The sequence below is a fragment of the Chrysochloris asiatica genome, unplaced genomic scaffold, assembly GCF_000296735.1.
Source record: "Chrysochloris asiatica unplaced genomic scaffold, ChrAsi1.0 scaffold00340, whole genome shotgun sequence".
Classification (NCBI taxonomy): Eukaryota; Metazoa; Chordata; class Mammalia; order Afrosoricida; family Chrysochloridae; genus Chrysochloris; species Chrysochloris asiatica.
In genome coordinates, this window is record NW_006408858.1 from 2010153 (window position 1) to 2035326 (window position 25174).

At 52.4% G+C, this 25174-nt stretch overlaps 1 protein-coding gene across 1 annotated transcript in view; it reads left to right on the forward strand.

Moving 5' to 3' along the window:
* The window catches only part of TXNRD2 (thioredoxin reductase 2), a 79627-nt gene extending 61101 nt beyond the window's left edge, over positions 1-18526 (forward strand). Inside the window, exons 12-17 of the mRNA XM_006875826.1 lie at positions 8873-9009; positions 12156-12251; positions 12910-13002; positions 14898-14969; positions 15268-15365; positions 18403-18526. Of these exons, the coding sequence (XP_006875888.1) occupies positions 8873-9009; positions 12156-12251; positions 12910-13002; positions 14898-14969; positions 15268-15365; positions 18403-18526 (620 nt within the window). The remainder of the gene's footprint in view (positions 1-8872; positions 9010-12155; positions 12252-12909; positions 13003-14897; positions 14970-15267; positions 15366-18402) is intronic.
* The last annotated feature ends 6648 nt before the right edge of the window (positions 18527-25174 follow it).

Here is a 25174-nt window from a genome sequence, read left to right on the forward strand (position 1 = left end):
TGATGGTCCCAGGGACCTCCTCTCCTAGACTGCAAAGTTAATCACTCCCTTTCTTGCTACAAAATGTCTACCTTTACATTTCCAACCCTCACAATCAGTCCTGATAACAATTATTCACTATTGTATCACAAGAGACTGATCCGCATCACCTTTCATCAGCCCCACCTAGACAGATTGGATACTACTCAGTGGAGCTTCTACCTTCCTCCACAACCTCTGGATCTAGGTTCCCTCTTGAAATCTTGTAAGGCAGTCACTTCTTGCCTTTGTACACCCCCCACTTTGGATAGCCAATGTCCAAGTGGCCCATCCCTGTCTACTCTGTGTATGGATGGGGTGGGAGTGATCCTTGCTGTAAAGATTTGTTCCCTCTTTTAAGCTACTGCATCCATAGGTGTAGGTCAAGTTCATCAAGCTGTATCAGATTACTCTTTTTCCCTCTTCTTTCTTTTTCTAGTTGAGCTCTGATCATTCAGTCATTGAAGCTAGGTAAAGTGGGTATTATCTGCAAGTGTGGGTGTTCTTGTGCATATGCCCTCTCTTCTTATCAGCTGGACGCTTCATTCTCCACTCTAGTCCTCTGTGGCTATGTCACTGACCCTGGGCCCAAGAGTCCCCAGGTCTTGCCACACTGCTAGCCAACCAGGTCTTCACCCGGGTTCACAGAAGTCTATTGAATATTGTAGGGCTTAGCTCGCAGCTTCATTGCTGTTTTTCCCTCACTTCCTCTTATCAGTGACTAACGTGGTCATCAATCAGAGTGTGTATTCCCATTGAGTCTTAGTCCTGGAAGACGGTTTGCTCTGAGGGGACCTGACCAGTTTCTCATGTACTTTTTTTTTTTTTTTTTTAACTTTGTATTGGGAATTAAATGAAAGTTAACAGACAAGATCATCAGCTGCTTTACATTCAACAAATTTATATACTTTGTTTCATCTCAATGATTACAATTCCCTTCCTGCAACAACAGTTACCCTACTTCCTTCTAGTGTCTTCCCTGTGACATCTTACATTTCACAAATGAACAAAGCGAAATATTTGATGTACACGCACAAAACAAAAAATATGTATTCATTTAAATGTCCAAGGGCATATTCTGCAAGCCAGTCTTGCCTGCAGGCACACAGTCTCACTCAGTCCCTAGGCCTAGAGCCCACAGCTGCTCTGTCTTTCCATGCCGTCACCTCTGCCACTGTCTCTGATGTTGCCTCTTTCCTAGGTAGGAGCTCATGCTCCACTCATGATCTTCCTTTTTGATGTTCCTGGGGCTCCCATGTACTCTGGACATGTTGCTTGGTAAAGTAGAGAGTCAGCGATAAAAAAGGAAGACCCAAGCCACAAGGTGGCTTAATACAGCGGTGGGAACATAACCATTGTGAGGATGGCACAGGACCAGGCAGTGTTTCATTCTGTCATACATGGAGTCACTGTGAGTCAGAACTCACTTAATAGCACCTAACAACAACAACAGAGCTGACTAGAGCACCAGCAGTGTATCTCTGTCCTCATGGCTCTGTGGGGATTGCACCTAGTTGCGCCTCAGTGAGACCCATGGTAGGATCTCAGTGCCTGAGATGTGGCTGTGTGAGTACCTGGGCTGAGCTGGACCCCTGCCCCCCAGGGCTCCCTGACATGGCTCCTGGGCACAGCCCCAGTTGGTGGATGCCGCTCTTGTTAGTGCTGGGTGGCCACCTGTCATGGCCTATTCATCACATCCACTTCAGCAATATTGATTGAGCCCCTCCAGTGTGCCTGATGTCTTGCCACCCTGTGTTTTTTATCCGTCCCTCTCCCATCCCACCATCCTCTATTTCATTGTATTTGTAGCTTCATTCCTAGCCTTCCATATACTTTCCACATCTATTTGTGGAGCACCCCAGCTTCTGCCCCTAGAAATTCTTGAGGGTGAACTGAACCATGGATGTCATCTAGTTCCTCGCCTTCACCCTTGTGTCATCTCCTTCAGGCCCTCAGCATCCCCAGATCCACAGCTACTGTGGGGTACATGCAAGGAGATGCGCTCGGTTTCTGTGACAGGTCAGCAGGGAGGAGTGTAGGCTGCAGGTGCCTAGCCAAGGTGCGTCCTAGCTGCCAATTCTGCTTACGTGTCTAGGCAGGTAGACAGAGTAGTTACAGGAGGCCATGGGTCTGGCCCCCAGAGGGAGCCCACTGCCCACGGGGATTCCCAGTTCCCCTTCCACTCATGCAGCCCAGCATCTTCCTCACCAGCTGCTCCCCAAACATCTGAGGGTGCTTGCTGTCAGGGGAAGACATTGACCTGGGCTACACATCCCAGTACAGGCATTCTCAGACCTAGATTCAAACTCCCACAGTGCCTGGTGTCAACTTTGTCAGGAAGCACACTCTCACAGGTAGACACTGCCCAGACCAAGCCTGGTGTCGTGTTGTTTGGTCTGATTATCTGTTGGAGCCATCCAAGGCTCAACTCCCTCAGTCAAATGGTGCGGAGCTGGAGCCAGCCTCCGGATAAGCGTGAGAAGCATGGTTTAGTGGAGCCTTTCTATTTTGACTCCCAGCTCCAGGAAAGCAGCTGGTGACTCACGAAGAAACAAATCTGTGCCAGCCGCACACACTTGCTGTCCCCAGCCACGGAAGCTACAGTCATTCACCTTTGACATGAAATGACCCTTACCTTGGACGTCACCCTGAGCCCTAGGAGCTGAGAGAAGCCAAGCCTGGGCTGCCACACTGGCTCCTCTCCCCAACCTTGCCAGCTGGACCTGACTGCTCACCCTGGGTCTGAGGTGGCAATCATGAGTATCTAGGGGAAGGATGCAACTTCCCCAGCAGCTGGACCTGACAAGGCCCAAATGTCACCCTCCCTGGGGGCCACTAGGCCCAAAAGAGGAAGCAACAGCCATCCCTGGCCCCTCCTGACCTCTGAAACCGAACACAAGATGGGCGCTGAGCTGACTGCTGTCCTCGGAGTCTTGGCTGGCCCAGCTCCTCTGGGTTCTGGATGTCTGAGGTAGGGTGGCCTGCCAGGCAGCGCTGCAAATGCTGAGGATGAGGGCTGGGCCAGCAGTCTGGAGCCTGGAACCTGTGAGCCTGCTTCTATCCTGCTCACTAATAGAGTTGGGAGAGTCCTAGTGTGGCCCTGCAGGATAAGCCTTGGACTGCTAACCACAAGGTCAGTGGTTCAAACCCACTAGCCTCTCCTTGGAAACCTATACAGGGTCGCTGTGTATCGGAAGCGACTTGATGACACTTAACAACAACAAGTGGGGTTAAGAGGACTACCTGAAATTCTGAGGAAGTTATAGCCTCGTGTCCCTGTAGGCCCCTCACACAGCTGCCACAGGACACCCCTTCCGTGTGCCCCACTACTGGGCCCGGGGCCTATAGACCACATCCCCATCCACAGACACAATCTGGAGGTGGGTGGAAGCGTGAGCCCACTGTCACACACTACCTGCACTGGGATGCCCCCACAGGAGTGAATGCAGTCGGGAGCGAGGAAGGGGTGCCTCAGACAGTCCTGAGGGTTTGGAGCAGCATGCTGCAGTGCAGAAAGGGCCCTGACCAGGCCACAGGCAGTTCCTTCATACAGAGGCTCACACCCTATGGGCCTCACACACTTCTGGACAGGACCTCCGCTTCTGCAGGATTCTTATTCTTATTACAATTTGATTGGCTTGAGGATTCGTTACTGTCCCATGATCCTGTTATACTTGTTCCTGATCCCTTGGACAACCAGCCACACCGAGCCCAGTTCCCACCAGTGAAGAGGGAGTTAGGGACCACGATCTGGGACTAGCTGTGCATATTGCTATTGGGTATCACTGTTTCTAGACCTTTTCTGTGGACAGAGTCAGGAAATGGTATGTTTTCACGTTTGTTTTTCACTTTTTATTGTGAATTGACTGAAGGTTTATGGAACAGATCAGTTTTCCATTCTACAATCTAGACACATTTTGTTTCCTGGAAATGTGTGTTTTTAAAAAAGAAAGGAAAACAAAGAATTTCTAATTCCAATTTGATACGATAGGGTTTTGACTGTGCTCTTTGAAGGACGTTGAAGATCCCTTTGCCATTTGATTTGTATTTAGAATATTATTCTCTAAGGAGGTGCAGTCAGAATATGGATCCTTCAAGTCTGTTGAACAGTTGTTCCTCAGTGTGTTTTGTCAACAGACTCTGCGATTAGGCTCATTTGTTTTAGAGTGTGTATAGATTTTAGGGAGTTTTTTCCTTTTTGGCTTGTTTATTTTTTGAACATACCAACCATTTGTTTGAGTAAAAAACCATACAAAGTTTATTACGAGTTATGTTGCGACAACTGATTCCCATCTCTGTCCTCTCCCATGGTTCCTCCCTCCCTAATGATCACCATTGGTATCCGTCTTGGTTTATTTTTTCTTTTTTGTTGTTTATCTTTTCACTGAAACCTCTTGCAAATCTGTGTATATGTATGCATGTGTGTATGTGTGTATTTATGTACATATTTAAGAGAACTTCAGAAAGTTCCATGATATTTTAATTCAATTTCCTATGAACTTTTTGAAGCCCCTTGTGTGTGTATATGTTTGTATATATGTATATGTATGTGCATGCATCCATCTGTGTGTCTGCATACATGTGCGTGTGTGTATATGTATGTTCATCTGTTCATCTCTGTATCCATGTGTATGTATATGTGTATGTATGTGTATGCATAGGTGTATATTGTTTATGTGTTCCTAAGTATCTGTGCATATATGTGCTTATGTCCATGTATTCATGTACACATGTATATGTGTACTTACGTATATGTAAAAGGATTTCTGGTATGGTTCTGTAAGATAAGCATAAAAACACAAGGTTGGTTTGAACCTCAAGGTCCGTGGTTCAAAGTCATCAGCCGCTCATCAGAAACCCTATATCAGAAATGACTCAACAGCACTTAACAACAACAATATGTACATATGTATATATGCATAAGTACATGCATTCATCTGTTTGCTGGTGTTTTATATGCATACATGTATTGTGAGTGCACGCACACACATGTGCAAATGCACATGTGTACCTGTATGCCCATGTGTACCTATATGCCGCGTGTTCATGCATGTCTATGTTTGCATGGATGTGTTGCTGCATTGGTGTGCATCCATGTGCATGTCTTCAGTGTGCCTACACATGTGTATACATGTGTGTAGGTGCCAGTGTTTGTGTGCATTTGCATGCAGTTCCCTGCTCATACACAAAGGTCAGTAAACTCCATGTCCTCTCTGTACTTGCTGTGTTCACGTCCCATCCACCACAGTGGTCCCTAATGTCAGCGTGAGAAGCCCCGCCTCATTCCTTGTGATGTTGCCCTGGACTCGCTGCTCTGTGGTTCCTCCAACATTGCCATGGGTGGGCTCTTGCGTAGCTGGTGGGCCCTCTGTTGTCATGGGTGAGATTGCAGCACAGCACCCTGTGGGCAAAGTTGCTGGTGCACCCACCTGTGACTGGGTTGCTGGGCCCTTCGCCTATGGTAGGCCATCTCAGACCCCTATAGTGTCTGTGCCTGAAGGATGGAGCTACCCCCCTGGCCTCTGGCCCACCATGAGCTGGGAAGTGGCAGGTCCATACATTCTTATGTGCATTTGGCAATGCAGTAGGGTGAGCAGGCTGCTCTTCCTCACCCATGAGCTCGCTGCACCTTTGGCTTGTTTTCTCTTGGCTGTTGGCTCCAGGGTCCCTGCTCTGTGATGTACATGAGGTAGGTCTTTAGGGCCTCTCATTACATGTCGTCAGGAAGGGCTAGTCCCTGGAGAAGGATGTCATACTTAGTAAAATAGAGGGTTAGTAAAAAAGAGGGAGACCCCAATGGGATGAATTGACACAGTGGCTACAACCATGGGCTTAGACAAAGCAACAATGAGGAGGAAGGCCCAGGACCGGGCAGTGTTTTGTTCTGTTGTGCTTGGGGTCACTATGAGTCAGAACCAACTCAACAGCACCTAATAGCAACACTTATCCTTTGATTTTGCATGTGGTGTTCGTAGCAATCTGGTTATATTGGTACTGATGGAATTGAGCACTTGTGCAAATGGCTCCTAACCTAGGAAATGGTGCCCAGTCCTGGGGTCAGAATGTGGAGAGAGAGGGACTCACACTCTGAGGGACTGGTCAGGCTGCGATGAGTGGTGGAGGGGCCAGGAGGGAGGCCAGCTAGTGACCAGATACTGGATGGTGGTCACTAGCTGCAGAAAGGGCCCAGCTCTGGAAACTGCCCTCAGAGGTGGTAGACAGGACTGGGTGGGCAGCGAGTGTACAGGAGGTGAGGTTACCAGGACGAAGGACTGGGGATAGAGGAGCCAGGCCCTGCCAGAGGCAAGGGGGTCTCAGGAACCTGCAGGGGCAGTGAAATAAGGTGGTGGTGCGTGGGGTTGCACTTCTATGCAGATATCTTGCCTCGTCTCATCTGGTTTCTACACCAGCTCATTTTGCAGATGTAGATAAGACATTGAGACTCACAGAGAAAAGAGGCCAGTCACATGCCTCCCCAAGGGGGGACACCTCTGAGTGACTCCAGGGCAACCACCAAGCCAGCTCAGAGGGAAGGGGGGACCTATGCACACACACACATACACATATACACGCACATGGATACAGAGATGCACAGGTGAACACACATGCACATGTATGCATGCACATACATATACACACATATACATACATACGCATATCTACAAGCATGTGCACATACACGAGGGGCTTCAAAAATTCATAGAAAATGGAATTAAAAATCTGAAGTTCCCTTAAATATGTACATACACACATACACACATGCATATGCACACATGCATACATATACACAGATTTGCAAAAGATTTCAGTTTTTGCACTGGAGCACTGTTTTCATGTGGGGCCAAGGCATAGGGAGGGAGGAAGCCTGGGGTAGAGGGGCCAAGTGGCTAAGAACACATTCAGGATAAGCCAGGACCCTGACACCAAGGATAGGTGGCCATGGTCAGCAAAATGGCTCACAGCTGACCCCCACCCCTGGGTTCCCTGAGGCCCCACACTACTGGGCAGAGTAGGCAGCTTTTATGGCATTTTGATTCATGAGGATCTCAGTCCCTTTTGGGTTTGAATCGTCCCCAACCTGCATGGGCCATCTCAGGATTGTCAGAAACAGATTACTGTAGAGCATTCTATCAATCAGAAGAGTGAAGGGTAAGTGACATCAGTTGAGACCTTCTGAGAACACTGGTATCTGAGGGTGAGGCAGAGGGGACATGAAGTGAGAGATACATGAGGTTGAGGGTCTGGGGCAGGTGTCCTGAGTCCTCTGGTTGGTGGGCTGGACCTCACAATGGTAGCCATGAGACCTTGCATCTGCCCTGGGAGTGTGACCTGCAGAAGGGTGTGGAAAGGCAATAGCCTGTGGCCTAGGCAAGCCACATGGGCCTTGGACTGACCAAGGCCCCGGTGTAGGGTCCAGCTGTCCCTCCTCAGCTCTGAGGGGACCCTGCTAAGGGTAGAGCTCAGGAGGGGGCTGTAAGGAGACTGGGTTCAATCAGGGCCAAAGGCAGAGCTGGGGTTTACTCAGCAGGTCAGGGGACCTGCTGGTCACTCAGATCCTGACCAATCTCAAAATCAGCAGCAGAGCTGAGAACAGCTTGATGTGGTCCCCAGGTGCCCGCTGCCACCAGAGGGACCCAGGGTAGCCATGATGTTTCACCTGGGGTGGAGGTGGAAGGCTCGAGATAGATACATGAGGGACCCAGGTGTGGTCACGGACATGTGCTGCAGGATTGGGTACCGACCTCGTTCAATTGCTCTTGAGGCACTCTCTCCTCCGACCCCCACTCCCACCCCCATGCTCTGAAATCTAATTGGAGCCGCTGAGCAAACCAGGCCTCCCTTCATCCTCATGGAATTGCTCCTTTGCCCACCTGACATCCTGGCACCTAGCCGTGTGGGATCGCCCAGGCACAGGCATTTGACGGCTTTTCACCATCTTACCCTCAGTAGCAGTCTTGTAGAGAGAGCCAGGCTTTCTGGGTTTTGCAGTGCCCTGGACAGGTCACCCAGTGGCACTGCCTATATCTGACATGGTGGGCGGACATGGCTCCTCGCAGCCCTTAGGTCTTTGCTAGCTCCTCAGGGCTCCCCACTACAAACTGGAGTCCAGGTTGTAAAGGGCACCCTGCTGGCCAAGTGCAGAATGGCACATTTTCATGATTGAAAGGAAGAGCCAGGCTCCTAGGGCTCCCCCGAAATAGGGCTGCAGTCTCTGAGCCCTCTAGTCTCAGGTCCTTCCTGGTTCTGAGAACAAGTATAGTTCCTTGTCCACATTGTAGGCCCCCTCTGGGACTCCTGGTGACTATGGTCACAGGAAGGCTGCTTGGAGAAATGGAAGAATGTTGAGTTACTTGCTAAAACAAAAAAATACCAACCACCCATAAACCCCTGAAGTACTCTGGGGGCAGGGCATCCTCTGGGGTCTATGGCCTTGCCCTTCAAGCTAAGCAGATGTCCACACAGACACAAGTCACTTGGAAGCCCAGTTGGTGGTGGCAGTGGTGGCTGAGAGCATCAGGCCTTACCTGAGGGTCAGCCTCGAGGTGTCGTAGGGTGTGGCTGGCTCTGCGTCAGCTGTCCAAACGGGTCCTGGAGAGGCACACAGAGACTCAGGACAGGCACAATGAGGCCAACAGTTCTCTCCCACACAGTGCCGGCCGGATGTGGGGGTGGGGAGCCACTATGCCACCCACCTCTTCCAAGAGCATTTATCTCAGACCCAAGGTGCCCCTCAAGGCTGCAGGCACTTCATGGTTCATCAGTTCTCAGACATGTGTTTAATCTGGGTAAGAAGACGTGGCTTCTCTGGTCCAACAGCTCAAACCCACTTCTCGGCCTTCTTTGTTTCCTACAGGCCGAGTTCCAGAAACCAGAAGTCTGAATTTGGAAAAGGCTGGAGTCATTATCAGCCCTGACAGTCAAAAGATCTTAGTTGACGCCTGGGAAGCCACCTCTGTGCCCCACATTTACGCCATTGGAGATGTGGCAGAGGTAGGGATGGTGCCCAGTACTGAGGCCAGCCCAAGCCTCCTGGATTGTTCACAGCTTGCCAGCCTCTCCTCAGTCGCAGAAACCATGGGTGGGGCAGCTTCTAGGAGTCCTTAGAGTACATGTTTTGAGAGAGGACTGGGTGTTAGGCTCTGCCCTCTTGAATGTGGGTCCTTTACATAAAAAGAACTTCAAAATCAAGCTGTAATTGAGCAAAAAGAAATGATTAGCAAATTCAACTGTGAATCTAGTCAGGCCTCAACTTCCAAGTGCAGACTTTTGTTGGGCCTTAGTGATCTGGAAATGCAGCTGTTAGGACAAGTCAGAATAGACTTGATGGTAGTGGGTAGACACACAAGGGGTCACCAGTCTCCTGCTACCACCTTGCCTTAATTTACCTCTCTGAACCATGTGCATCAGCAGGGAGCAGAGCCTAGACCCCGGGGCATCTTTACTGGGTTGGGGAATGGAGGAGGTTCCACTTGGGGAAGGGGTAAGGCCTCTAACCACACAGGGTGAGGACCCACTGTCCCTGCCTCCCTCACGCTGCATGGGACTGTGGTAGCATGTCTGCCTATGCTCTACTCTACTTGTACCCCCTACGGATGTGGGGGCTGGAGGGCCTCCTGGTGAGGTTATGATGAAGACTCTGTGGAACCCCCACCTATAAGCTGAGGAGCATTCAGTCAGCCCCTTTCTCACCTCCCAGACTCCCAAGAGAATGTGAGCTGGTTAATCGGGGGTCCCTTGTGCCCCTAGTCCTTCAGGAGCAGCCAGCCTGGCCCCGGCATTCTGGTGGAGTTGCAGATGACAAGGAAGGAAGACATTTCAGCCATCTGAGGATCGTCAGGAAAGACCTGGGAGTGAGCAAGCCAGGCAGAGTAGGCCACCCTCACCACACTGCCCACCCACACCTGGCCCTCTCAGGGTAGAGCCTGGGGGAGCAGGGTAACTAATGCCTGAGGTAGTGCAGGTCCCCAAGGCCATCTAGGAGCCATGTGGACACTGACTACAGTTATCACTGGTGCTCCAGTCCCATTCCTCTTTGGCCCCTGTCCTGCTCACATCAGGTTGTTGGCTCAAGAGAGCTTCGCACATGTGGGCACAGGCCAGAGCAGGGGTTGTACAAGGCTGGGCCTTCCATTGTTTCCATTTGATATCTATTCCTAGAAATGGTGCTCACCTGTCACCCCACAGACCCCTCCTGCTAGGGTTACCCACCAGCCAGTGCCCTGGTAGGAGCCAAGTAACTGTCCCCATTCCCATCTCTCATACCTACCAGGCCTCTGGGAAAGCCAAACTTAGGAAATGGTGCTCTGGCAGGGCCTGGAAGACACTGTGTGTTAGGGAAGAGTTCAGCCAAATCCAAAACTCCCGGCCCCTCTTCTGAGCTGTGTAATTTACAACCCGCCTGGTCTAGTCAAACAGAAGGAGGTGAATGGCTTTGGGTGCCTTTGACTACTCCACAGGCGTTGCCCATATATTTGGTCACCCAGTTGCTCAGACGTTAACCTCCACAGAGCTGGATCTCTGCTTGTGAACAGTTGGGATGTGGCCCAACACAGACCCACACTCCACCCGGAGATAACGCCAGCAGTGTGTGTGTGCTTTACAGCTGTGCCTATCTGTGGATAGATGAAAACATGGCCCGCCTGCCCCTGTCACCAGCAAGTTGGAGCTCCTCCCAGACTCTGAACTCGTTACTCCAAGGTGGAACCCATTAGGGTACAGACCATGCTGCCAGAAATAATACAGCGCGTGCAAAGCATCATCTGTTAAGAAAGTCTCTCCATTCTGTTGGATTGATGATTCTGAGCAGTCAAAAGAGTTAACAGCTCACTGCCCCAGTAAAGACTGGGCGAAGTGGCATTGTGGAGCACTGTGCTGCGCCCTGTGTGCGTGGCTGCTTCCGCTGTTAGTCAGGCCCAGTGGAATGCACCGGCTGCCGGCATGGCTTTATCTTCGCTGATCTCCATTCATTTCTGGAATGCCAAACAGCATCTGCATTTCCTGCTGCAGAGGTGATTGGCAGCCAGCCCCAGGCCAACGCGCGTGCAGGAAGCCAGCAGCAATGCCACCTCCTGTTCTCCCAGTAGTACACATCCTGGGACAAGAAGGGTCTTTAGCTGAACAATGAACTACCTGATTTGAGATTTGTCGTGGACTCCAACCATGTGTCAGGAACACCCAGAAAGCTCTTGAGCCCATTTTAGCCTGGATTCCAGTTAATGCAAGCAGTGATATTAGCCTCTGACTCACGGAGACACCACACATGACAGAACGGAGCACTGCCTAATCCTGCACATTCCCCATGATCAGTTTTGAATCAGACTACTGGGGCCATAGAGTTTTCATTGACTAATGTTTGGAAATGAATCACCAGGCTTTTCTTCCTAGTCCATCTTAGTCTGGAAGTTCTGCTGAAACCTGTTTAACACACAACTACACATAAACCTCCATGTATAGACAGGGGTTCCTGGTGTGGCGATGTAGAATAAGTGCTGGACTGCTAACTACAAGATTGGTGGTTCAAACCTACCAGCTACTCCTCAGAAACCCATACAAGGTTGTACTGTAGGATCTGCACTGGACTGCTAACCACAGGGTTTGCAGTTCAAACCCACCAGCTGCTCCTTGGAAACCCTGTGCAGAGTCACTGAGTCGGAATCGACTCTATGACACTTAACACCAACATGCATGGATGGTGACTGAATATAAGGTGTGTGGCTGGGAATTGAACCGGGGTCTCCCTTAGGGGAGAAGGGTTCTACCACAGAACTAGTACTGCCCTATGATGTGAGTAGTGGCAAGATCGTTCAAGTTGAGTGGAGAGGCAACTAGCTCACTGTGGTCACCAACGCAAAGAACTGGGTCCAGAGAGAAGCTGTGATGAAGGGTTGCGGGGTGGCCCAGTGTTTTCAGAGAGTCATTTCTCTACCAGGAGGTGGATGGTAAAGAGGACTGTGTCTAACCATCTCCCTAGGGCAGATGGGGGAAGCAATGGAGTAAAGAGAAACCCACCCCAGGAGAATGTTCCTCTAGAGTGTTATGCTCCCTGTGGAAGCGATGAAGAACCCTTTGGGCAGTGGCATGAGGAACCTGCTGCCTCCTTTGCCCCTAAGAAGTCAGTCTTGTGCTCTTCCTCAAAGGGGCGGCCGGAGCTCACGCCCACAGCAATCATGGCAGGGAAGCTTCTAGCCCAGCGTCTCTTTGGTGGTTCCTCGGCCTTGATGGAATATGACAATGTGAGTACTCGGTCGCTTTTCCCAGGGAGCCCCAGAGCCAGTCAGGAAAAGGCTGTGCCGTGCCTCGTGGCTTGAGGGTGTGTGTGCATGTGTCCATGTGTGTATACTTGTGCATGTGCAGCTGGGTTTGTATCTGCAGGTATACATGTCTTCGTGTATAGGTGTGCATGTAATGTGCACAGCTATTCATATGTGTCTACACAAATATATAGGTGTGTGTACTTGTACATGGTTGTGCATGTATGTACTTCTGCATATGCAAGGAGGCTTCAAAAAGTTTGTGGAAAAATGGAATTAAAAGATAATGACAAATTTCCACAAACTTTTTGAAGCCCCCTCACATGCATGCAAATGTATACCTGTGTGTATAAACAGGTGTGCACATGTGCCAATGCATACATACACATGCTCCAGATGCATGCATGTTTTGTGTGCAACTGTGCATAAACACACATGTACAGACATGTCTGTCAGTGCTTGTGTGTGGTCGTGCACACACACATGCATGTGCGTATGTATGCGTGTGAATAGCTGGGGGATGAATGCAGAGTCCAGGGGACTTGTGGGCTGTCGATCAGCAATGTCTGGGGTCCTAAGCTGCTGCCCCTGTTCTTTGTGTTGTCAAATGGGGTCTTCAAATGTGGGGCCTGCTTTCCAGGTTCCCACGACAGTCTTCACCCCACTGGAGTATGGCTGTGTGGGGCTGTCTGAGGAAGAGGCTGTGGCTCGCCACGGACAGGAGTGTGTGGAGGTAAGTCAGCACTCCAGGCTCGGGCCTACTGAGGACACCCCACAGAGGGCTCCTTGACAGGGGCTTGGTGAGCTGGGATGCCAAGGTCTCCACTTCCCAGACAGGCAGCCAGAGGCTTTCAGGGATACGGGCTTAGCAGGGTTGGGCGTGTGAACCCAGAACAATGGCTGGGTGTAGCAGGCATGGACTTAAGGGGTGGGGACCTTGGAAAGAAAAATGAGGATGGCCAAGGCTTCGGGAAGCCTGTGGGAGGGGCCTGAGGCTCTGCTCCTCAGTTCTTAGCAGCCATTTGCCCCCTTGTTGATGGTGATGTGGAGAGGGGCCCCAGGCTGCCCTGTTCTAATCCCAAGTAGGTACCAGGAAAGAGGCCCCATTGCTCTACCACACTGTTGGTGATGCATGCTGCCCTGATTTTTGTCACGGAACGCATGGAGCCCAGGCAGCCTGGGTGACTCTGCCTCTATCATAGGGGTCCCATGTCTCGCATAGTCTAGGGAAACCTTCCGTCACCCCACTTCTGTCTGCATTCCAACCTCTGACCCCTGTGGAGGCCCTCCTGGGGTCAGACCCAGCCTGGCCACACCCTGGGACCCCTCCACCTTCCTGATACTCCCCCACAGGTCCCCCCAGCCCTCAACCAGTCCAGTAGAGGGGCCTAGTGTCTCCTTCAGGTACACACCAGAGCAAGGGGCTTTCTATCCACAACATCCACAAGGTTATTCCACAGAGTCTTCCTGCCTGTGGGCCAAGTGACTGGGTTGGGGGGCACCTACAGCCTCTTCTCCCGATGCCACATTGCGGATACTGGTGGTCTTATGGTCTTCTCTTGATCTTCTTTTGTGACCTCAGCAGCACACAGGAGAAAGCAGACCCCATGAGGACACCCTGGTGCGGGCGGGGGGTGGGGGGGGTGGGGTCTGGTGCTGCTTCTGGTGAGTCCCTGGGATCCAGGGCCTGCCCTTCCCCAAGCACCCCCATCCCCTCCATCATCAGGACGCGGCTGACAGGGCCGGGCCTCCCTCATGGCACTTGACTGGCTATTTTTGTTTGATTCATCACAAGTACGTTGGGACATATGTTCATGGCATTTTATAATGTTGTTTTATGTTTTACCATGTTGAACGGCCAAATACCCTTTGTTTGTTTTCTTTTCAATTCTTGTTTTAGTTAGAACAATATTCTCTGAAGCTCAATTAATTAATAATGACTGTGCAGCACATGTGAGGGCCCTGGCTCATTTTTTACCCTGTCGCAGCCCCAAAGATGCTGTCGAGTCCTCAGCGAGTGCTGAAAGCCTTTGTCCAGCAGCTCTGTGTGGGTCGGCCACCCCTCGCCTCACCACTCAAGTGAGGGCCCAGCTGGCCCCAGGGAGAATTTGTGGCTGCCCGCCAGCCTAGGCCAACCCTCCGCCAGGATGAGCGGGTATACCACAACTCCCAGTGGCCTGCTGACCCCAGGTCCAGTTGTCCACAGTTACCTTGTGGATGTCAGAGTACCTGTGGGCACCAGGTGAGCGCCAGCCTGCCACTGCAGTGACCTAACTGAGGGGCCTGGCTAGAGCAGAACTTGGCAGCATGTGATAGATGGATGGTGGGCCGATGGTGCTCAGCCAGCTTGGCACTGTCCTGTCCTGCTGCTGTAGTGGACAGGGGACTGTGGGCCTGGTTGCTACCCTACTGATACCTACCCAGGGGAGAGTTTGTTTCACAGACACGTGGCTCAGCCACAGGCTGCCCTCAACGTGGAAGAGAGCGACACTTTCATTCTGCAGCTAGCCCCAGCCAAGACTCCCCTCATCCCCACCCACTGCCGCCTCTTACTTGGCCCACCCATCAGCTGGGAGGGTGACTTGGGAGGCATCAAATGCCCACAGCTCTCTGTATCTTGCCCTCCAGGTCTATCATGCGTACTATAAACCACTGGAGTTCACAGTGGCTGAGCGGGATGCATCCCAATGTTACATAAAGGTGGGTGTCCTATGGTGGCAGGGGCAGCGAGGGAGTGCTTGGGAAGAAAGACAGAGGGAGGGAATGAGGTGGTCACTGAGGAATGAGGGAGACCCAGGAGGCCCCCAGAACTCACTCTTGTGGAGCCGAGAGCAGTGTGACTATCCCCTCTGTGAGATCTCAACTGGACCCTCTTGCTCGGAGCAGGGCCACACATGGGATCCTGCCAGGGTGGGGTGGGGTGGGGTGGGGTGAGGTCAGGTCTAGACACACCCCCTCCTGGTTGAGTGTGGGGCTGACATGACTCTGTGGCTTTCAGGTGGTGTGTTTGAGGGAGCCCCCGCAGCTGTTGCTTGGCTTGCACTTCCTTGGCCCCAGTGCAGGAGAAGTCACTCAAGGATTTGCTCTGGGTATCAAGTAAGTTCTAAGGCTGAGGGTCCGTGGGAAATATTGGCAGTACTACAACGGAAAATGCTTTGTGTTTTATATTGAGTTTTGGTCACATTGGACATATTTTCAGGGTTTGTTCTCTAATAAAGGAGCCCCGGTGACTCTCTGGATTAGACATTTGGCTGCTGACAGAAAAGTCTGCAGTTTAAACCCACCAGATGCTCATCCCTAAAAATTAATAGTCTCAGAAACCCTATATAGGGTCATTATGAGTTGGAATGGGCTCAGTGGCACTAGGTTTGGTTTTTGGTGCCCTGACAAGTTAGGTTTGCTTAGATCAGAGGCAGTTTCTACTCCTCTGAGCAAATGCCGCTGAGGCAGAGCCACATGGGTGTCCATCCATCTAGAACTGGCCACCCGGAGTTGAGAGAGGGCTCATGCCCCCACCAGCCCTGGGGGCCATCCTGCTCAGACCACTCAGTTTGAGTCTCTTGCACACAGCCTGAGTGACCAGGCCACTGGCTGAACCCTGAGGACAGTGACGAGCAGGGCCCAGATTAGACTCGAGCAGCTCAGGAAGGTGTATCTGGAGATGTCCATGGAGTGGCCGTGCAGCTTCCAGAGCCTGCTGTTGCCTGGAGCTCAGGCTCAGGCTGTTCGTTCGTGGCTGTGGGGTGGGTGGATTGGTTGGCATGATTAGGGGGCCATCAGAGGGCAGGAGGGGCTCAGGCACAGCTGGGTTCTACCCTGTGGGCATGGGGGAGGCTGCTTATGTGGAGGTTCTGCAGGAAGATGGCTATGACTGAGAGCGAACGTGGAGGAGAAGGCCATCCATCCTTGGGCAGGTGGAGGCAGGAGTTCTGTAGACAAGGACATGGAGACAGGCTGGGGACACCAGGAGCAGATAGAGCCACACAAGAGACTCTCAGAGGGGCCAGTAGGGCCAAAGGTCCAGGCCAGGTGCTTTGGGGTCCCTGGCCCTACCCTTAAGTAGCTTGGCCTCTTAGATGAGCTCCTTCCCCTCTTGGTTCCCACTAGACAGCCTCAGGGTCACCTGTCTTAGAGCAAAGGGCAGCTGGCTTCACCATTGGCCTCTTCACTCTTCTTTCACAGTTAGAATGGATTGTTGGGTCTAGGAAATGAGACCTAATAGAGGTTGTATCCATGGAGCATGTGTCTGTAGTTCAAATGGCAGCATTCCCCACTGCAGAATATCATCTGGCCTAGAGCTATAGTTGGGAAGTTTGGTCCAGAGTGGCCATTGGAGTCTGTCTGAAAGTACTGCCTGGACTGGATGTGGGCGTTGGGACTTTGCCCTGGGAGTGAGGAGACAGGCTGAACATACCTCCTGGGATCCTCCAAGGCCATCTCTGCCCATACCCCAGTATGCAGATGCTGTTGCTAGCACTCATGTATAGCTTCCAGGGACAAACAACAACAGCAACAAACAAATCACTTCCTTTGAGTTCTTATAGACACCTAACAATCTTATTGATAAAGGGTTTCCAAGGCTAGAAACTTTTAAGAGAGCATACTGCCCCATCTTTCTCCTGAAAGGTGGGTTTGAACCAACAACCTTGAGGTCAGCAGCCCAACACTTTACCCACTGTACCATCAGTGTTTCTGGAAAGGCCCTTTAAAATGTTATTGTTGTTGTTAAGTGTGCCGTTGAGTTGGTTCCAACTCATAGCAATCCTATATAGGGTTGGTGAATTTAAACCACCAACCTTTATCCTATAGTGCCACAACAGGACTCCCTTTAAAATGCGGTTGCCTCTTTTTTGTAATGTAACAATAGCCAAGGACTGGTTTGCTTAATATGCAAAGAGCTCTTAAAAATCAATAAGAATGTCCTAATAGAAAAAATGATGACACAAATAGGCAATTCACAGAAAAATAAAATAGAAATAAATAGTAAAAGAGTTGCTGCACATCATTCAGAATTTTACAATGTTTTTTGGAAACACCAAGAAACCAATTTGGTTGGTGAGGCTTAAAAAGTTTGGCAATGCCCCCCAAACCCCAAAACCAAACCCACTGCCACTGAGTTACTTCCAACTCAGACACTGAAATCTCCCCAGGAGTGGCTAGCAGGTTTGAACCGCTGACCTTGTGGTAGGCAGCCTGACCCACAGCACCACCAGGACTCCTTTGACAATACTTGGTTGGTGCTGAGGGCTGGAAGACATTGTCAGGAGGAGGAAAGGATGCTGGAACCACTCTCCTTCTGACTACATTTGACATACACGTGCCCTTTGTTCACACTAGGAATTCATCCACCAGATCTTCTAACACAAGTCTGTAAAGATAAATGAATTGCTGATAGTTGCAGCCTGTCTGTAATGAATGGCAAGAAACAGAGCTTGCCATCACTCGGGCCCTGTGGGGACCTGGGTGCGCCCAGCTGTAGCATCCTCACACTGTGGCTCTTAAGGAGGTGCAGAGTGTGTGGGTGGTCGTTGTGGCTGTATACAGGCATGTGCAAACATCTGGAGTTCTCCCAGGTAGCCTTGGGCAGGTGGGCTAGGGAGCCTGGGTGGGGTCCAGTACACAGGAGGCTGGGGAACCACAATCATGGGCTGCTTCTGCATGGCCCATCCTGTCCTCCTTATTGGGCAGGGATTCACCAGGCTTGTGTCTGATGCCAGTACTCACCGTGCCCCGTGCAAGAAGTGCTGGGTGCTGAGCATAAGAGAAAGCAGAGTGGGGTCAGGTAGGAGCCAGGACAGGGTGCAGCCTGAAGTGGGAAATGAGCTTGGGTGATGCTGGGAACAGCTGGAGAAGCAGGTAGAAGAAGAAGCAGCTGGAGGCAGACGAGTAGGGTGGAGGGGGGTGGGGGCCCAAGTGGCAAGCCCCACTTGTACATAGCAACTGGGCGTTTTCTCAGAGGAAGACTAGACAGCTTGACAGATGTGACAGGTGTTCCTGGCTGCTGGAACAAGCTGGGGGACAATTAGGAGACCCAGTGACGCCCATGGTCCCCCATGGACGCCACCTTCTGGAGGATTGTGGGATGTGCACTCAGCTCCCTTCCACTGACTCTGCCCCTTCATCCTGTGCACAGGTGTGGTGCCTCCTATAAGCAATTGATGCGGACAGTGGGCATCCACCCCACATGTGCTGAGGAGGTGGCCAAGCTGCATATCTCCAAGCGCTCAGGCTTGGACCCCACTGTGACAGGCTGCTGAGGATAAGCCGCCATCCCTGCCAGGGCTGGGCACACGGCACATATGCCACCACTGCCACTGCTGTTGTCTTCGCTGCCAGGCCTTGAAGAGTCCTGCATTCAGGTACGCATATGTGGAAGTCTCCATATCTACAGATGTGGGGTGTGGGGTGGGGGTGCCATGTACCACTGAGTGCTGCCCTCACTGGGCACACGGCCAAGACTGCACCTCAAACAGATGAGGTCTATGCCCAGTGTCCAGTCCACAGTGGCCAAGAAGCGAGGCTGGGTCCCGTCCTCCCTGACAGGTGAGCTCAGGACAAGCTAACACTGGGCACCATGGACTGCAGGCTGTCTCTGCCCGGGTACAGTGTGGAGCAAGGCATCAGTTTCTTTTGTCTCAGAAGGTGGAAGTACTGCCCTGACCCAGCCACTTACCTGTACATCTGGCTCTGTTACAGCTTTTCAAAAGCCAGACTGCAGGAATGGTGGCCAGAAGTCTTGGAGGGGTTTTGTTCATTTCAAACCCTCTCCTGAAGTGGGGGGAGGTGAGGTGTTGGTGAGCCCCTCCCTTCCCTTCTGTGACCAGCCACTTAATGTGTACAACTGGGACTGTCGGCCCCTCTGAGGGCCTTTGGGTGCCTCCTTCAACTGGCTGGGTGCCCTCCCTCAACTGGCTGAGGTGAGGGTTCTGGGACCACTCCCATGGAGGCTGCCTTTGATACAGAAAAACAAAGGACGTCCTGAGGAAACTCTTATCGGCAAATCCAGCCTTGCTGAGCTGTTTTGCTAAGAGCCCTGGGAAAAAAAAAAAAAAAGCTTGTTATAAATTTTTATCATTTCAAAATATTTTTATAGCAGTGCTGCACTCCCAGTGACGCACCAACCTGCTGGGGAAGGGAGGGAGGGGTGCCTGTCACGTGGCTTGGGGCATGGCAGTGAGCAGGCCACTCTCGAGGCTCACTCCACTGTGCACCTGCAGGATGACTGTGGGACTTGCCCTGACTTGGCCAACCACGGCAGAAGGTCTACTCACCCCTGGAGGCCACGCCTCTTGAAGCCGTTGTCTACACAGCCTGCCCATGTGCCCTGCAGAGATGGCCCCCTGGCCCCTTCCTGCCTGGACTAGCCCCATTGGCCCTTGGTGCCAGATGATGAAGACCTGTGCAGAAACCCACCCTGTGGGCTGCCCATGTCCGAGCCCCCTGGCGTATCTTGAGTGCAAATAAAGAGGGCTTTTTCTGATATGTGTGTGCTCTGTGTTGTCCCAGATGGGGTGGGGTGGGGACCTGAGTCTGCAGGTCCCCAGCAGCGAGGTCCATGTCAGCCAGACTCTGACCTCCTGCGGCCCCCTTACTGCCCCTGCAGCTGCCCAGTCCCCACATGGAGAAGGCTTGGTGGCAGAGCAGCTCCTGGTGACACTCCCACTGTGGCCTCGAGTCAGGCTGTGCTCAGACTAATCCCTACAGTGAGACTCACGTCAAGGGAGCACAGCCGTCAGTCACTGAGGAGACATGCTGACAGGGCTGCATTGTGCCGGGGCTTTGCGGCAGCTAATCGCGTGTCTTCCTTAAGAAAACACCACTCTGTCTGCCGGCTGGGAGCTGAGGATGGGACCCTGCTTGTCAGGGAACAAAGGAATGAATGTCTTTTCACCTTAATGGGCCGAAGGAAGCCTGGTGACGGCTGCTGTGAAGCGGGTGCGGAGTGCTCAGACGCCCAATTAAGATGCCAAGTGCGCTGGGCCCGATGCCCTCGACAAGTGCAGCGAGATCAGCCGTGTCCCATTTAACGCACGGCTGCACACCCGCTCGCAGCAGGTCCTGGAGAGGGCGTGCCGCAGAGGAGCCACCCGCTGCAGACACCAGCTGAGCTGGAACCCACAGGGGGTCCTTGCTGGCCCTGGGAGTAGCCCCTGCCTAGACCACATAGAGGAGCTTGACATGGCTCTTTTGCAATCATAAAAATAATGCCAGCTATGGTGAGAAGACTCAATACACATGGGGCAGTGCTTTGCAGTGAGGCCTTAGGCCGTAGCCCATAACAACCCACCTGACCCTATAGAACACAAATCCTATAGGACAGAGTAGAACTGCCCCATAAGGTTTCTAAGTCTCTCGATCTTTACTGAAGCAGACAGCCTCATCTTTCTCCATTGGAGCACTGGTGGGTTCAAACCGTTGACTTTCCAGTTCACAGCCCAGTACTTTACCCATTGTGCCACCAGGGATTCCCATATCTAACCAACCCCACTGCCACTGAATTGGTTCTGACCCATTAGTGACCCTATTGGACAGACTAGACATGCTACACAGGGTTTCCACAGCTGCCTCATTTTCTTCCATGGAGTGGTTGGTGGATTCAGACCACCAACTTTGCTGCTTAATTCACTAGAGCTTCTACAGTAGCTCATGCTGTTGTTAAGTACTGTCAAGTGGGTTCCCATTCAGAGTGACCCTGTATAGGGTGGGTTCCCAAGGAGCAGCTGGTGGGTTTAAACTGCTGACCCTGTGATTCATAATCCGCTGCTGATCCTACAGTGCTATACCAGGAGTTCCAAGTAGTCCCATAGTGCTGCCCAGTGTCCCCGGGAACCCATGGCCCCCTGGGGGGGGGTTGCTCTGTATGTCCCTTTTCTCCCCAAAGGGGACCTGTGACCACAAAGCCATTGGTATTGGTCAACTCTACTCACTTGGGGGAGTCTTCATTACTGGTCCATCAGCCTGCACCAGCCCTGAGGAGGGGACAGAATGTCCCCAGGTCTGCTCACTGGTCATTACCAGGCTCATAATCCTCCATGTGCTTGATGACACCCAGGCTCCACTCCCATGTGTGGCCTATGTGATTCATAGCCTCCTGTAGTGGTGTGCAGGAGCCCAACGCAAGACAGCAGCCACCCTGGGCTGCCTTCTGGACTGGCACCAGCCTGGACCAGGCCCAGGGAACCCAAGGTTACCAACACTTCCACTTGTCCCTGGGGCACCACCCACTTCCAGACAGCCATGGGGCTGAGACAAAGAACTGGATCTCTGGCAGGGCAGAACCTGCAGACAGGTTGTAGACAGGTGAATCCCATGGGCCATTGTGGGGAGGGAGGTCTCTGCTTCGGCAATGAAGGCAGGTCTCCCACCCCATGTGCACTCAGGTCCATTGAGTTCGTTTAAAGACCCTTGGGAGACTGCTCAGTGGTGTCTGTACCATGGGTTCCACCGCTGCAATTTGCCTTGGGGCTCCAGGACAAGGTGGGTGGGTGTTGCAAACAGCCCCGAAAGCTAGTAGGGTGGGGATTACTGCAGCCCTACAAGACCAGGTGCTTCCCACTTTCCTGAATGTTTTTATGGTGCAATGTAAATACGATTTTAATTCCTCCGATTGTTCTCTGTAGCCTACAATTACCTCCTAACTCCTGAGCTCTCATTGCGCAATGGCCTTGGTGGGGCAGGGAGGGAGGCAGGAGAGGAGTTGTGGCCACTCCCTGGGCCTCACACTTGATCTGAGGTGGGCAAGGTGACCCTCCCTCTGACCACCACTCACCCACCCTCCCCCAGTCCTATGAGGTGCTGTCTGTGGCCCACACAGTCCTGGCAGGGTCCCTCAGGAGAGAATGGGACTGATGGCAGAGCCAGAGAGGCTCAGACTACCCCCCACCAAGCCCACCAGGGACCCACAGCCTGACCTCCTTGCCCTGCTGACTTACCCCTCTTTTCTCACTGACGCCCAAAGTGCCCTCCTTCTTGTCCTAGTCAGAGTGCTTGTGGCAAGAGTGAGGGAGGAGTCACAGGCAAATGCAGGAGGGGAGAACACTGGAAGGAGGAAAACCAGAACCTGTATAGTAGCTGACAGGCAGGGTCACGGGGTGGGGAACACAACCCCCAGCCCTCCCCTCCCCTTCCACGGAGGTCTGGGGCCAGGGGCCAGCTCAGGCCACAGCAGAGCCTGCCTGTTCCAGAAGTATCTCTTTTGCACAGATTCCCAGTTTGAATGACGCACAAGCCTGCCTAGCAGGGAACGTGCTGGAGGGCCTGAGGCAGGCCAGGTTCCTCCTCTGGCCTCCTCTGGCCTCAGAGAAAGCCCCTCTCTACTGGCCCCAATTCACACATTGAGGTCTTCCCAATCAGAGACTAGAATATGAGGAGGGGGACAGTACTGGAAGGGTGTCCTGCCCCAGGGATCACTCTAGCAGTGCCTGGCCACGGAGCTACCTGAAATCTACCAGCCTTCTGTCCCATGATGCCCAGGGCCCCACAGGCCAGCTGTCCATTTGCCCAGGATCCTGACCCTGTCTTTCCCTCCCATTGGCTGACTAGGTGCTAGAGTTTTCTCTAGGTACTGCCCCTGGGACATGACGGAGTCCATCCTGTGGTACTTTCCAGTGCAGAGACCCCTCTGAGGTTCCCAGTCCTTGGACAGGCCGGTTTCTGTGCTCCTTGATTCTCCCCTGTCCTTTGCCCTCTCCTCCACCTTCCCCTTCCCCATTCTGGTCTGATTTCCCCTGGTGATGGTGCCTTGGAGAGGGAACCCAGTACCAGAGAGGACATTGGCCTGGGCGCCATCTTAGGTCCCGCCCATATTTTCTTCTTTTGTCTGCCTTGCCTTAAACTGGAGGCTACGAAGTCCTGGTGTGGCACTGTGGGTTAATACGCTGGATTGCAAGGTCTGTTTGAACTGCAAGGTCAGTGGTTCAAGCTCACCAGCTGCTTCTCAGAAACGTTATACAGGGTTGCTATGAGTTGGCAACAACAACAAAGTCCTGATGGATCCCTGGTGGTACTGTGAGTTAGATGTTGGACTGCTAATAGCAAGGTTAGTGGTTTGAACCCTCCACTTTGAACCTACCAGCGGCTCTGAGGGAGAAGGCTGAGGCTGTCTGCTCTAGTAAAGACTTGCCATCGAATATCCTCTTAGGGACACTATGCATCTTAATGGACTCTGACAATGAGTTGGGGTTTACGTGGCCCTGGGAGTGCCAGCAAGGGGTAGATAAATATACAGAAATTCACTGGTGCCCTAACTGGGCCTCCCACAACTGAGCGATTCATCCACCCTCTGTAGCACACGTGCTGACTCTCTGCCCTGATGGCTCCTGGCATCTCTGCTGGGCTTCATGCTGGAAGGCAGATGCCCTCAGAGTCATGAACACTAGCCCAGGCCAGGCATTCTGGCTCCGGCAGCGAGCTTTATCCTGGCTTGGTACATGGCTGCTCTGGACCTGGAAGGGAAAAGCCGATACTGCTGCCCTTCACATGGGTGTGCTTGGGGCAGGTCCAGCCACCTAGGGACAGCCTGAGAACGTTCTGGCTTTGGGAATAGCCAGACCATTATTTTCAGGTCCCAGCTCAAGAACTGCCAAGGAACCCACCATCAAGGTCTGGGCATTGCAACAGCTGAGTCTGAGTGCCTAGGGGCTGGTGCCAGGAGTCCCCATGAGGCAGAGGCAGACTGGGTGACACCAAGAGGTGTAGCAGATGTCACCATTTCTAGGTCCACCGTGGCAGGGTGAGGGTTGGCTGAGGACAGCCTGAGCACCCTCAGGCCTCCAGCCAGCACCCCCTTCTGACTATGGCATGAACAACAGTAGCCATTCATCCCTACCTGCTGGCCGGGTGCCGAGGACTCAGGGATACCTGTATCATCCACACACAGTGTCTCTAGAACCACAGCCCTGGGGGAGGAGAATTGGGTCTAAGGGCCTATTTTCCAGATTTTGCTTCTTGCTTTGTGACAGCTTGATTTCAGGCTGACCAGCCCACCTTCACTTCTCCCCACAGCCCTGTGACTACAAGAGGCCCCATCCCCTCCATTACCCCTTCTGCCAGCCCTTGCTTCAGGGATTGGGTCTCCACAAACTCTCCGGTTTCTGACTCTGCCACCTGACCGTTCCAGAGCCCTGCACATCCTGGTCCCAAGCCAAACACCTGTGACCTCGAGAGTAGCATCAGCCCACAGGACCCAGCAAAGCATCCTAGGCCTGAGCCCATCTAATCCCAACCCTGATGGGGTTTATTGGGGCTTGGGTTTCCTTAATCCTGAAATCCAAGCAGGGCCCAAAAACCTTCCCAGCACTGTCCAAGTAGGCATTTGGGGTTTTCCTGGGGAGCAACAAAGGGACTCCACTCCTGTGCTGTCTGCAGGTGGGTTCTGTCCGCTCCACATGCCTGCAGAAAAGCACCCACCCTCATGGACATTCAGAGCTCTGGGCACCCAAGAGTGAAAGTCCAGCTCTGCTGAGCTCAGGGGAGCTCAAAAAACAGCCGGGCCTTAAGCTAGCCAGCCCTGCTCTGCTCAGCCTCTTCCTGGCAGGAAATTCAAAGCCAGTGGCAGCAGCAGAAATAACAGGGAGGCCAACCCAGCTTAAGCCTGCTGACTCTGGCCTCTAGGGTTTCATGGGATAAGGAATGGGCCTTGTAGTCCCAGCAGTTAAGCTGTCTTTTTTCTTGAATCAAGATCTTTTGGGCTTATCACTGATGATCAAATAACCCCCAAATGCTTGGGAATCAAGTGGAACCATAACCGAGAAGTATGTGACCTTGTTAGGTAGCAGCTGGGGGAATGGCAGGGTGGGAGCCAGCCCATCCAGTTTCCCTGCCCTGACCACTGGCCACAAACCCTCTGGAACTTTCCCTAGCCAGACCCAGCCTGGGTAGGAACCCCCACGGGCTCCATTTTATTA